The following is a 14,957-nucleotide window of genomic DNA, read 5'->3' as shown; positions in this document are numbered from 1 at the left end:
GAGAATTACCCATTTCTGCATTATTTGGGTAACATTTGGTCATCATTTACAATATTAATGAAGGCTGCTCACACTGGTGCTCGCAATTCATCAAATTCCCTCTGGAAGTTTCCTAGATCCTAGCATGCAGAGTCTGTTGATAATATTTGTGGAGCAGGCATAACTTACTGAGACTCTCATCTGTTTTCATGACATGTAATCTAGACTTAAACAAATATGCCAGGAATGCCCAGCTTCTACAGGTGTAATTTGAGTTTTTTTATTTAATTCATTTTCTGAAAATTATTGGATCTCAAATTTATCCTTGCAAAATTACTTCAGTAATATTAAAATTATGCTGTTTATGCAAAGAAAAAATAGAATGCATTTTAATGGAGGATTGACCTGTAAGAAAGATGAATAATTTCCATCAATTTTTGTGCATTATGTTAAGCTAATGAAGACAAATGTATTCATTCATTTTAGTAAAGCTGAAAAACTGAAGGCCAGCAATTTTATGCATCCATAATGATGAATATTACAGTACTTATTATATGATGAATTGGGAATTCTAGAAATAGATGGTGAGCAAAACAGGGAAAAACATGCTTCTCATACAGATTCCTTTTTTATAAACACTGGCATCTGCTTTGAACAAACAATATACCTCCCTGGTACCTATTCTACATCTCTTACTTCATCAAATAATGAGAAATAAAGTAGTGGATCCAATGTACTTAATATTAAAAAACAGAAATGAAAGAAAAAATCCTTTTATTTTTTTCGCATGTCAAAGCAGTACATTTTCACCACAAAAATATCAATGATATAATCCATTATTACCTTTTTTACTTCAGACTGAATGTGGGTAAGACATTATTATGGCTTAAAATTTCCATGAAAATTATTAATAAGATTAAAATTTTTAATTATTAATAATTATTAAAGCTGTTTTTCACTGATAAATAGAAAATTATTTTAAAACATTCACTTGTAAGGCAACATTAAATTATTAGAGTATACTCCAATATTTACAATTAAATTAGGAAATATGATAAAAATTAAAGGTATATAACAGTTTCTTGTGTGATAAAATTGTCTTTTCATTTAGTTTTAAAGGATTTTATAAAAGAGCCTGTTCATCTTCATATCTGTGATATGATTAATTTATTTTGAGTTTTCTTCAGAAAAATACTTTTTTTATTGATTGTGAAATAATTGTACATTAACTAGTTAGAATTTATAAGTGATTTAATTGCACAAAAAAATGCAAACAACTGAGATGGTAGAAAATTCTAATACCATCAACAATCTGCACAGACAGGAGCATAATTCTCTACATCCCTGTCTCTGTGGCCACATACATGGCGTGCTATTTAGTTGTGAGTGAAGAAATAAATGAAAGAAACATGGCACTAGCTCATTGCTGAAAATAGAAATAGCAAGAAGACCCTTCAGTCAGTTTACAATATTTCTATCAAACTGAACAAAGGGAAGCAAAATAATACCAACGGGTCCTAGAGGATTTTTTTTTTTTTAACTGCTGCTTTCCTACCAGTTCATGGTCTGCTGAGTTTGCCTTGTCCTCAAAGTGTAATATGCACTCAATCTTCAAAAGAGAAACCAAGGTTTTCTGTACAACACAGTCAGGAGCAAGGTGTGGCAGCCAAAAATTCCATTAAGTAGAAGTGTTCCCTGTCCAGATAAATACATATCACCTGTGGTGAATTAAGAGGCAAGACTATAAGAGCTCACACATTTTAAATATTCCTTAATGAAGCAGTTGTGATTTGTTTTGCCTTTACCTTATCCACAAGTTTTTTCAAACATGATTTTGAATGGAATAAGAAGTTTGGTTAGCTTATTACGAATAAAATCACATACAACTTTAAAAATCTACCAAATAGTAGATACCACATTAAAATAATATTGCTGCTGTCAGGAAAACCCTGTAAGGGATTTAATGTCACCCAAACTTAATTAAACCAGCTTATGCTTATTTAGCATTTGCCTTCACATCATTGTTGATTGTTCCACTAAGGTAGTTTTATGTAAACAGAGCTTCCCTAATTAAATAGCTTCTATCTGAGTCATTCAGCTATTTCACAACACACTTTGGGCAGTAATCATCGCACTTGGTGATGAATGGTGATAGCTGGCCCCTAAATGAATCACACAGGAGGAGTCCTGGCAGGCTAGCAAGAAGATGCCTGGATTTGGTAAAAAAGAAAGGAAGGGAGGAAAGAACATGGATGATTTTAAAGCTTGTTTTTGATTTCTCACTTCAAAAGATTCACTGTACTGTATTTTAATTTACTTCACTGAACTATGCTTCCATGACAATATCTCCATATCTAAGCAGTGATAAAAGCAAAGAAAAGGAAACTCCCCCCTTTGATCACACTGATAATATTAGTAAAAGTAAAATTTTCATTAAGTATTATAAATTCTGAGAAACAAAATTTAAAATTCAAGATTCAGAAATTCAAAATTCTAGGGAATTTCTGGTACTAATCTAAATTTTCCAGAGCCTGACCACATAGTTCTCTCTTCTGAGTATATTTATCTCATTAGCTCCTGCTTAGTAAAGAGTAAGAGCCTCAAATAACATTTTTTTTTTCACATCCTAAATACATTCCATGTTTGGTTTTATTTCTAAAAAAATTACATAAAAATTTAAAACTAATGAAATGCAACCTATTAATAAAATTTAATATGATTGGGAAATAATAACATAAATGACAGATTTTAATGCTTCTTGAAAGATTATGGGAAGTCAAAATGTCATTCAAATACTACAGTTTTATTTCATGTTTTGAAAGACTAAATTAATATTAAGTGATTTGTGAAGCCATATTTTTAGAAATGTGAAATTGAAAATCATAACTTACTGCCTGAAACTTTTTTTCTCTAACATAAATAAGGGAGAGAAGTGTGAAATGTTTGTTTCTAGATCATACTACTTTGAAAAGTTATATGATCGAGGACTCATATATAATGTACAGAGTCTAAAAATCCAATTTGATTTCATATTCTGCTTAGAAATAGCATATAATTCACTGAATTTAAGAATTTAATGTTATCAAATAAAAAGGAAGAAAATAAGTTATCTGAAAACAGAAATAAAAATATATTTCCATTATTGTAAGTGAATGATTTTAATATTTATTTATTTGATTTTAAAATATTGTTTCATTAACAATTAGGACTAAGGCAAATTATATTTTAAATGTAATAAAGACATTTTAGTAGTAACAAAATAATTTATAAAATCAAAATCAATGTTATTTGACAATGAAAATAAATAAGAATGGAAAGAGAAACTTTGGTATATATAAACAATGGAACATTACTCAGCAATAAAACAAACAAAATTTGGCATTTGCAGGTAAATGGATGGAGCTAGAGAATATAATACTGAGTGAAATAAGTCATTCCCAAAAAACAAAGGTCAAATGTTTTCTTTGATATGAGGATGCTGATTCACAATGGTAATGGGGGTCAGGGAGGAGCATGGGAGGAATAGAGGAACTTTAGATAGGGCAAAGTGGAGGGAGGAGAATATAGGAGGCAAGGGGGTAGGAATGATGGTGGAACGATAGACATCATAACCCTAAATACATATATGAAGACACGAATGGTGTGAAAATACTTTGTACACTCAATGACTTGAAAAATTGTGCTCAATATTTGTAATATGAAATAAATTGCATTCTGCCACCATATATAACAAATTGGAATAAATCAATAATTGAATAATAATAAAAAGAAAAACATTTTAAAAGGACTTGGGTTGTGGCTCAGTATGCAAATATTCTTCTTGATCATAATTGTCATGTCAAAGTACTATTCTAATCTTTTCAATTTTTTAATATGCTTTATACTGAAATTCCAGCAAGTTGCTTATGAAAGAAGTTTATCCATGAGCTGTTATCTAATTTTTTAAATTTTATTTTAATGAAAATATTAATATACTACATATCACACTACAGTAATCAATATGTTGCAAAAAGTGATCTCACCTAGAGCTATAATTCAAACTGATTTCTGGATTGTTTTCATATAAGTGACCTTGCCACTGTCAATGAATATATTTTACAATAATTAACTTGTCTTCAGCAGGGCAGTCAAGAGTTAACCGATAAAGAGGAAATTATCTACATCCTCACACTTTAGAATACTCTTGGTCGCTTGTCTATAAGATAAGCTTAAAGTTAGAAGAAATAGATATTACATATACTGTAACTAGTATTTCCTCTAATTAAAAAAGTTACATTAAAATATTTATGTATACATCAACATTTTTAACTGCTTCAGATTTTATTTACTAAAATAAGTTTATACTTCTTAAGGTGTCTGCAATAGGGAGTTCTCAAAAATTATTAATTGTATGGTTCCAACAAATTATAACAGAAGACTCCCTCAGAACTGATTTCATCACTTATATTTCTTTTTGAAATAGTCTTCACATTTAAAACATCCTAGTGAGTTTTTGAGATTTTTATTAATGTATTATTTTTACTTAGTTTTGGCAAGCATTCCCTCAGAGCAAGACAATATGATAGCATCCTGGTATATTGGCATACTGCATTTACATATAAGAATGAAAACAGATGAAACACTCAGGTCTAACATTTCATCTTAGGTATAAGTCAAAATTCTTTACTTGAAAAATTTTGATGAGTGCTATTATGTACTTCTAAGTAGTGAAAATATCTGAGATATATGCAAATGTTCTCACACATACTCCTTGAATCTTACTCTCCTTACTAAATTTATTTTTGAATTTTCGAATAATTGAGTATTGCAATTAAACTGAATTACTCAAGTTTCTTTGATGAGGTCATCACATTTAATAGTGTAATATGCCATATTTAACTAAAAGTACTTTATTTCCTCTGTTTATAAATCTTGTTGCAGTACCATATTTCCAGACATGATATTTGTTCATTCAGCAAATAATGATTGAGGACCACAGATTGTGGCTATTTATAAAACAATGGCAACACCACTCCTCACAGATATAATGAGGCTGGGAATGTAGACCAGTGACAGAATTCTTACCTTGCAAACACAAAGCCTGGAGTTCAATCCAGAAGGAGAAGGAGAAGGAGAAGGAGAAGGAGGAGGAGGAGGAGGAGGAGGAGGAGGAGGAGGAGGAGAATAATCCATTACAATAAAATTTGGGAAGTTATTCTAAGTTTAGCTTTTAAAGGGTTTTCTGATAGTACAACTCTATTATTTTACTAGTTAAAGAAAAGGAACCTAGTTTGGTGTAGTGGAGTAGGTGTCTAGGCCTAACTACTCTGGTAGCTGAAGGAGAGGATCACTGGAGCCAAGGAGTTGAGGGCCATCCTAAGGAACAAAGGGAGAATGAGTCTTCTTTTAAAACAAAAGGAACTTAGAATTCAAAAATTTTAAATGACTTTTCCAAGAAGACAGTGACAAATCTAAATCCAGAACATCAGAGGTGCAAAAATTCTCAATAAAATTCTGGTAAATTGCTTTCAAAAACATATTAAAAAGAGTGCATCATGATCAAGTGGGGTTCATCCCAGGGATGCAAGTTTGGTTCAACATAAGGAAATCAATAAATGTAATTCATCACTTCAATAGACTTAAAGATAAAAGTCATATGATCTTTTAAATAGATGCAGAAAAAGCATTTGATAAAATACAACACCCTCTCATGTTCAGAACACTAGAAAAACTATCTATGCTAAGCCCATGGCCAAACAACATTATTCTAAATGGAGATAAATTGGAAAATTGGAGGCATTCCCTCTAAGAACTGGAACAAGACAGGGAAGCCCTCTCTCACCACTCCTATTCAACATAGTCCTTGAAATTCTAGGCAAGATAATTTAGACAGAGAAAAGCAATTAAGGGAATTCAAGTAGGAAAAGAAAAACTCAAACTATCACTATTTGCTGAGGACATGATTCTATCATAGAGGATACAAGAAACTCCACCAGAAAACATCTAGAATTAATAAATGAATTCAGCAAAGTAGCATGATATAAAGTCAACACCCATAAATCAAACACATTTCTATGTATCAGTGATGAACCTTCAGAAAGAGAAGTTAGGAAAACTCCCCCATTCACAATAGCCTCAAAATAAATAAATTAATTAAATACTGGAGAATCAATCTAACTAAAGAGGTGAAAAACCTATACAATGAAAATTAAAGAGCATTAAAGAAAGTCATTGGAGAAGACCGTAGAAGAAGGAATATCAGAATACTGAATGGTACGCAGTGATACTACTAGCACATTCCAAGACTCCTGAGTATGCACTAACAAGTATGTTGCACATCACAAATTCCAAATAAATAATATAGTAACTTAAAATTTCTGGGCTTACTATATAATTTTTACTCAAGGAAAGTACTTTTCTAGACCTAACTATGGAGAATGCCACAGTTTGAATACTCCATGAACACACAACGGGGCCAATAATTCTCAATAAGAATTTAATTTAGCACATTTTGAAAAATAACTTCCTCAAACTATAATTGTGAACAAATCTACAAATTTTTATGTCAACATATATTAAAATTAATTGTCATACTTTTAAATTAATATCTAAACCTAGCATAACAAGGACACATCTTTGGGATGTCTTTCCCCAGCACACGCAAAAAGGAATAATTTTCATGGAGAATTAAATCACTATTATATTGTCAATTATCACCTTGCACTAGCTAGTCTAAACATGTTAAAGATAAAATAGTCCTCCTTCAAAATAATTTTCATAATTTAAAGTTCTAAACAATTATTGGTAAGCTCTTATTAAACTTCAAATTAGTATATAAGTATTTCTTATTCTTTCATAAACATCGCATTATGTTTGAAAATTAAATGGGAAAATTCCCATAATAATGTTGAACCCCCAGTACATGGGGGCTCAAATACACTTGCATGTTTGGCAATAGGAAGTCAAGACTTATTTTTCATGGCTACTTTTTTGTTTGTTGTTGTTTTGTTTGTTTCTTCGTTTTTGTTCCAGGGATTGAACCCAGGGGCACTTAATCATTGAGCCACATTCTCAGCCCTTTTTATTTTTAATTTTTTTCTATCTTGAGACAGGGTCTTGCTAAGTTACATGAGGCCTCACTAAATTGCTGAAGATGGCTTTGAACTTGCAATAGTCCTGCCTCAGCCTCCTGAACCACTGGGATTACCAGTATGTACTGCCATGCCTAGTATTTTTTTTTTTTCCTAAAGTGACTGTGCAATCACTTTTGAATCCTGAAGACATCTGTAGTATTACATGAATTAGTGTCTGAAATTTTCTCAGGTCCATTTAATACTACTTTGAGCCATAATGAATTTCAGAAGATTTAATATTAATTTTTTGGTGAGGTCAATATGGTGCAATTTTTGGACCTCCCAGGCATTTGAAAGTTACTATAAAAGATCCTAAAGGAGCAAAGATGTGGATAATATTTTAAATTTGGAGATTTATTATAAAATGATATTTTGATAAATATTTGAGCAACATTCTATTCTGTATATCTGCTGGTTCAAGTGAAAGAAACTTTTCCAAATTAAAAGTAATAGAATTATGAGTGAAGATATACCAAAAAAATGGCTAAAATACTTACATAAACATACAATAATTTATTTTTAAAAAGCCATCAAAAACTTGTAGAAGCTAGAGCTTAAAATATGTTATTCACTTCTTGTGATAGGCTAATGAGTATGTTTTTTCCTTTTTCTTTCAAAAACACACTGATGAAATTAAAATATGCTGAACATTATATTTTGGTTTTATACAATGAGTTTCTTGTTGATGCTGTAACAAATTAACCATAAACTTAGTTGCTTAAAACAAAACATATTTTATCATTTCACAGTTATGGAGAAATCTTAAAATTGATGTCTCTGTAGGGCTATGTTCTTTCTATGTCATCTGGGGAAAAAAATCTGCTTCCTTGCCTTTTCCAAATTCTAAAGGTCAACTGCATTCATGACTTATGGCACCCTGTTCAAGGCCAACAGTAGGCATTTTATCTTTCTATTATATTTCTTCTGCCTCTCTTCTTTATCTCTTCTTCTTTTCTGTTTTTTTAGTTGTTGATGGATATTTATTTATTTATTTATTTTTATGTGGTACTGAGGATGGAACCCAGAACCTCACACATGCTAGGCAAGCACTCTACCACTGTGCTGCAACCCCAGCCCTCTCTTCTTTTATAATCACATTTAACTGAGACTCTACACTCCTGCCTACCTCTTATAAGGAATCTTGTGATTACATTGCACCTAACTGGCTAATCAGGATGATCTTTCAATTTCAAAATCCTTAATTCAATAACAGCTACAGAGTTCTTTTACCATTTAAGTAATATGTCCATAGGGTCTGGGGATGAGAACATGGACATCTTTGGGCAACCATTATTCTGCCTTCACATGGATACATGTACTGTAATATTGTATTTATTTACTTATTTATTTATAACAAAATATATGCTCATATATTTTATTTGGGCAGGAAAAACTTACTATGTAGACAGAGATTTATATATGTAAATATTTATATATGTTTGTAAATGTATATTTGTATATGAAATTTGATTTTTTTTAATGAATCAGGATCTTGCCTGGGCTGTTCTTGAACTTGTGGACTCAAAACAATTCTCCTATCTCAGTCTTCTGAGTAGTTCACACATCACAGGCATGTGCCACCATACCTGACTTAAAAATTTTTATTCTTTTATTTCATTTTATTATTATGAATGAAAAATACTTCATCATGTGTAACAGGGGATGTTAAAACAATTATCTTTGATGTTAAACATTCTTGGTATTTCACTGATAAAAAAAATCTGCTGGAAAAATGAAAAATTATACTCCATTTATGTATGATATATCAAAGTGCATAAAAGTATTGTACTGTTATGAATAACTAATTAGAACAAATATTTTTATTTTATTTTATTTTTTTAATTTACTGTTATGTATAAGACACTTAATTAGGCATTTTATATTTATTGACATTTAGTTTCACATCATGATCTTAACTAAGGTACAGTTTGAAATTGCAATTTGTATTTGAGAAAAAAGAACCGTAACATTTATTTACTATTACACAGTTTATTACAGAGGAAACAGGATTTGAATTAAATCCTCTGAAGATGACTCTTCACTCTGGGTAAATCTATAGTGGATGTTTTTCTCTCCTCAACTTCCCAATAAACCTTGGGTATCCTTGGCAAACTGACATTTGCTCAAAGACTCCTCAGTTTTTGGTCATCCTGGTCACAGGAGTGATTTGTGTGGATTGTTCTAAATAACACAAATGGGTGGCCAAGAGGCTTTGCTACTCTCTTCAGATCAGTGGCAGGGAAATATGAAGAAATGGGAGGGCACGGATATTTTAAACAATGATCCATCTTTATTTTGGTGCCAGAGATTGAATCTAGGAGTATTTAATCACTAAGCCACATCCCCAACTCCCTGTTTTCGTTTTTTAAATTTTGAGACAGGATCTTGCTAAATTGCTGAGGCTGGCTTTGAATTTGTGATCCTCCTATCTCCTATCTCAGCCAGAGCTCCTGGGATTACAGGTGTGCCACCATGCTCAGCATAACAATTCTCCATCTTTACAAGGGATTCGATGTCTATCTTTGAGAATATGAGGAAGAATAAATGGGTACAAAAGCATCTCTCCTAACTTAAACCAGATACACCATAGTGTATCTCATCTCAAGGATGAGTAGAAATTCTCAAGTAGAGAAGGGAGACCACAGGGATGAAAGACCACAGGATGAAAGGTGCAGATGTGCTCAGAAGCAGGAGAGGAGCTTCTAGACAAGGAATCCAAAAGTAGGAGATGAGGGAATAAGAAAATTCAGCAGTTTGGTAGGCACAGTGTCATGGGGGCTGGACATTTATAAAGATTGAAATATGCATAAGCAGGCTGAGAAAAATAACATTTAGAGAATTTGTAGATGAGTGACCCATGGTTTGTGACATTGAGAAATGAGACTATGCCTGCTTCCTTCTTTTAAGTGAAACAATTGACGTAGTAATTCATAGGAACCATTTTTGCCTTATTCTTTTAGTTAACTCTAAGTTAAATAATGGTCATAAGCCTCGATTCTGAAAGAAATTGTTTCAAAAACCTTGTTTGATTCATAAAATTTTTTCAAAATGCAAGATTGAGAACAAAAGGTTCTTTAGGAGCAAAGTGTGGCTACTATAACAATGTTACAGTAATAATGGCTATAGAGCATTTGGTAGGATTTATTTTTCTTATTTACTTACCATTTTGAAGCATAGATCCAAATTGTGATGCTACTTTTATGCAGTAAAAAAATTGACAAGACACAATCAGTAAAAACAAAATTCTTCATTGCATAAGCGGAGGCCCTATTCCCTCTCACCCCCTTTTCCTAGCAGCTAAGATTAATGAAGAAAAATCAAGTGGTTGACATACAACCTACCCATGGGAGTGCCAACACCATAACCTTTGGAGTCTATGAGGCCTCCAATCTGTGTCAGGTTACAATTCCGCTGGGTAACAAACTCAATGGTTGTTGACTCCATTAGGAAAGCATAGTCAGAGGTCAGAACTCGCTGGATCCCTTCTTCATTGCTCTTCACCAGAACAGACTGCCTCCTGCTACTCATGAAGGCCCACATTTTGTCATATGTGGAGATTTTTGATTTCTGGGGGAAAATAAAATGTACTTCAATGATAAGAAAGATATCTCTTAGTTTTCATGTGATCTTACAATATTCAGACACAGTGACTACATTTAATTTACTCATACCACCCAATTATTATATTAACACTCACAGAAATAGCTAACACCTAATAAAATCAAAATAAATATTTAAAGGTTTCTCATAGAAATTCCTCATCACATTTCCAGGTATAATAATTATTCCTTTAACAAACACGTTGAAAATGTCTTGCTATTTTAAAAATTCAAGTTAGCAAATCATAAGTAACAAATAAAAGAAAAAAAAGATCAATAAGTGTATTTTATGCTTGCATATTTCATAAGTAACTTATGTGTGTTATTTTATTTTTCAACATTAGTATAACATCAAATTTAGAAGAGACAAAAACTGGACATGAATTGACAGTCAGACTGCAAGAATTTTTGTTTTTCACCAATCTGCTTGAGTATAACACAGATGTCACATTGACCCCCAAGGATACACAAAGGTATAGATTGAAGAGACAAGGAGAATTTCTTAGAAATAAGGTTACAAATAAGGATGACTCCATTTCCACTGAGACATAATCTGGCCACCACAGAATCTCTTTTATTCTGCCTAAAAACAAACAAAAATCTATCACTCAGGCCTACTAACTAACTAAAAATCCCTGGACCAATAAAATTGAATAGATTTATAACCAACTGAAAATTCTCAGTAGGGCTTCGCTGGAATTTCATTATTAATGGAAAGAAATGAGTTTTGTTCAGAAGCTCTAGTAAAGCATAAACATGAAAAAGGTTAGCATCTGCTTATTGAAAGTTCAACTCTGAAAACCTATCCTTATTCAATTCTTATACAAATACAAAAAAAATACTACTGATGTTATAAACACCAAGGAGGTATTCATCACACTGGTTGCATTGTCCTTAAAAATGTCAAACCTTTTTTGAACAAATAGATATGCAATTATTTTCAGAGTTCAAGTGTGCTTTCATTTATATGTGTGGAAAGTCATCAAAGTTATTTTAGCACTATAACCATGAAAAGGAAGGCACACAACAATACTAAAAAAAAAAAAATATGCCACTATTTCAGTGATGAGATCAGAACAAACCACTCATAATTTATTGGAAAAAAATAAAGCTACAACAAGTATTTTATTAAAAAATTTTAAAAAGACAGAATTAGGACTAAAAGAGGGTTAGAAAAGAAAATATTTGCTCTTTATTGAACTCTAAAACAGGCTAAAAATGAATGGCTTAACATCTGAAAGGATGCAGTTAAAGCCCCTGGCATAAGATCGACAAGAATCCATGTTTGAGAAACCATGCTCTTGTGTTGCTTCAAGGAAAATAATGAGATATTGAGAATAGAAATGGTAAATATGAATAATATTAAGGTTATGATGAAATTCTTATTTAGATCATTGTGATCAATAATGAGATTTTCATCTTCATTTGTCTTTTCAAATTAGTATCAGAATGAAGATGATGAATATGGCTAGCACAAGTTCATTTTCTTTAGACAATAAAGTATTTTTCTCCTAATATTTTGGATTGAGTGAGGTCTAAAGGCAAAAATAAAATAAAAATTAGAGCTCTGCACATTGAAAGGGTAATATATAAAGAAATAAAATGGACACAGTTTTCTATTTAGTGACTGATAGGAGATAAACAAAATTCTACCAATTATATTACACAAAAGTTTTATAATTAAAGATTCACATTCATTATTTGACAATTTTTAAAGTAACATTTTCAAAGGATAATGATAGTTTGATATCCTAACATGGTATCCCTGAAACCAAAATCAGGTAAAAGTTTAAGAAAGCATATAAGTTATTTTTACCTATATTGCCTACAAAATTGCCTACTTTATCTCCTTTGTTTTGGTTATAAGAACATCAGCAACAAATGCAATTTGTTATTTTATTTTCATTTTATGGTATACTTAATCTATTGATGATATCATTGAAATAACTTGGAAGACTAGCATTTTCATTCCTAATAAAAGGGAAACATAGTGATTACAATGTCACTAATCATCAAATAGCACCAGAAGCACCGTATTGCCTAAACACCATTTACACAACATAAACAATTTAAAGAAGGTATTTAAATTATATATGGCTACATGAATGCATCCATTCTGAAATTTTGGTAGTCATGTGGAAAATACATCCAAACTTTTTAGTTTAAATGAATACCAACAAACTAGTTTCAAGTTTTTTTTTTTATTTTTGAAACATATAATCTAAAATATTAAAATTTCATCTGCAAAATAACACTTTTACAAATCATTTTTTTTATTTAAAATTATTGAAATATTTTACTAGAGAGATTTTTTTTTTCACTTCTCTGAGCATTTCCCAGAAAGCACTATCTATACTTGTTCTTAAACTAGTAATTTCTACTTTCCATTGTTACTTCATCATCTCTTATTAATTGCTTATTTTCAAGGATCTATTGTCGGTAATTTTTTTGTAGTTTCTTTTATCTTCCTTCCTGTCTGAAGAAGATATATATATATATATTTTTCTTATTCTTAACATTGCCAAATAAGTGGATAGAAAAGTCACTCAAATTGGTTTGTTTCTCGTAATAAAAATAAAGAGGCAATTTAAGAAATCTGATGATCTTCTGGTCACAAGCTAGACACTGAGTATGTAGAGGTATCCTTCTAACATTATGTCTCTGTCATTTGCTCACTTATTCAACTATAGTTTTTAATTCAACCCATTTACTTATTTTAATTGCCCAACCCCAGCTATAAAACACAACTCTGTGCAGAAATAACATGGAAGATAGGATTACAAGCAGCCACTTCCTTTGCAGACTGGAATGTGCTTGTGTGTGTACATGCATGTTGTACATGTGTGCAAGGTAACTGCTTTAGAACTCTATGAGTGGGTTCAAGATACTAGAAAGAGGAAGTATTAGAATTTCAAGGATGGCTGTTTTCTGACTTGTATTACTCTACAGGTTGTATTAAATGAAATATACACTTCCAGTTTTGTATCACATAACCTCTCTTGCACAAAGATTAATCATATTTGTATGATCCACAATCATCTTACCCAGACATTTTGTATGAATCAAAGAAATATTCTGAAATTCAGATCTATTAAGTTATTTGTCTCTTACCTATTTTCACAGAAACTTGGAAAAGAGAACTAATTCTTAACATCTTTCATCAATTCTACTTCTATTACTTTTAATAATAAAAGGTTTACAGTGAATCATAGGGTAATGAACAAAAGTCTGCATAGCATGAATTTTACTGAAAACCTTATATTTTTTTCTAAGGCAGTATTTTTTTTAATTAATGCACATCAATTGTATAGAATCATGAGTTTCCTTGTGGTATGTTTATGCCTGCATATAACATTTTATCATTTCTGTTACCTCAATTAATCCCCTTAACGTCCCCTCACTCCTCCTCCTGACACCAGTCCTCTTCTCTAATAGTCTCCCTTCACCTATCTTGTCTTTTCTCCAGTTTCCACATATGAGAGAAAACAAATGATACTTGTTTTACTGAATCTGACTTATTTCTTTTAACATGATGAACTCTAATTCTTTACATTTAAAGATGACTTATAAGATACTATATATATATACACCAAATATAAAGTTTAGAGTGTTTTACTCTCTATAAAGCTGACTGCTCATAAATAGTTGATTACTTTCACTTATGTAACAGTTAACATAAATTCAGAGGAGAGTAGGGCTGAATCAAAAGTAATGATTACTACTTCTACAGCTCCTATAAATTTAATATATGCTTTTATGCAAGCTACTTAATCTCTCCAATTCCAAGTCATATAGTACTCAAATGATACCTGCTAGACTCACAGGGTAATTTTGAAGATTAAATAACACAACATATGTAAACATACTATGCAGCAGTAAAGTGTTTTGCAATTTTAAATATTTTTATAACAAGAATATAATACTGACAAATCTTTTTGTATTGTTTGTCTAAACAAAAATTGCAAAGGGAGGGTCTCATGGTTAGACTTCAATGGAGAATACCAAGGCGCAGGTTCATATCCTGGTTGAGGAACACTTGTTTTTACCAGTAAAAACATTAAAAAAAAAATACTAGCAACTCTGACAAAGGGTAAATACATACACTCTCTCTCATATGGCACAAAACTAAGATGAAACAGATTAGGAAAAGTTGTAATAGAAATGTAATTTAGACAACTATAATGTAAGTGGATGAAATGTTATTGACCAACCAACTTTTAGAATTCAGTATCTAGCCCCAACACAAAGTTCCAAAGATTGGTCAGAA

The 14,957-nt window shown here is 31.3% G+C and overlaps 1 protein-coding gene across 1 annotated transcript in view; it reads right to left on the bottom strand.

Moving 5' to 3' along the window:
• The window catches only part of GRIK2 (glutamate ionotropic receptor kainate type subunit 2), a 673,243-nt gene that overhangs the window by 34,035 nt on the left and 624,251 nt on the right, over positions 1-14,957 (bottom strand). Inside the window, exon 15 of the mRNA XM_081296468.1 lies at positions 10,433-10,658. Within this exon, the coding sequence (XP_081152594.1) occupies positions 10,433-10,658 (226 nt within the window). The remainder of the gene's footprint in view (positions 1-10,432; positions 10,659-14,957) is intronic.

This window comes from Spermophilus citellus (assembly GCF_964194105.1).
Source record: "Spermophilus citellus genome assembly, chromosome: 5".
NCBI classification, from domain to species: domain Eukaryota; kingdom Metazoa; phylum Chordata; class Mammalia; order Rodentia; family Sciuridae; genus Spermophilus; species Spermophilus citellus.
This window is presented reverse-complemented; position numbering and strand designations above follow the sequence as displayed.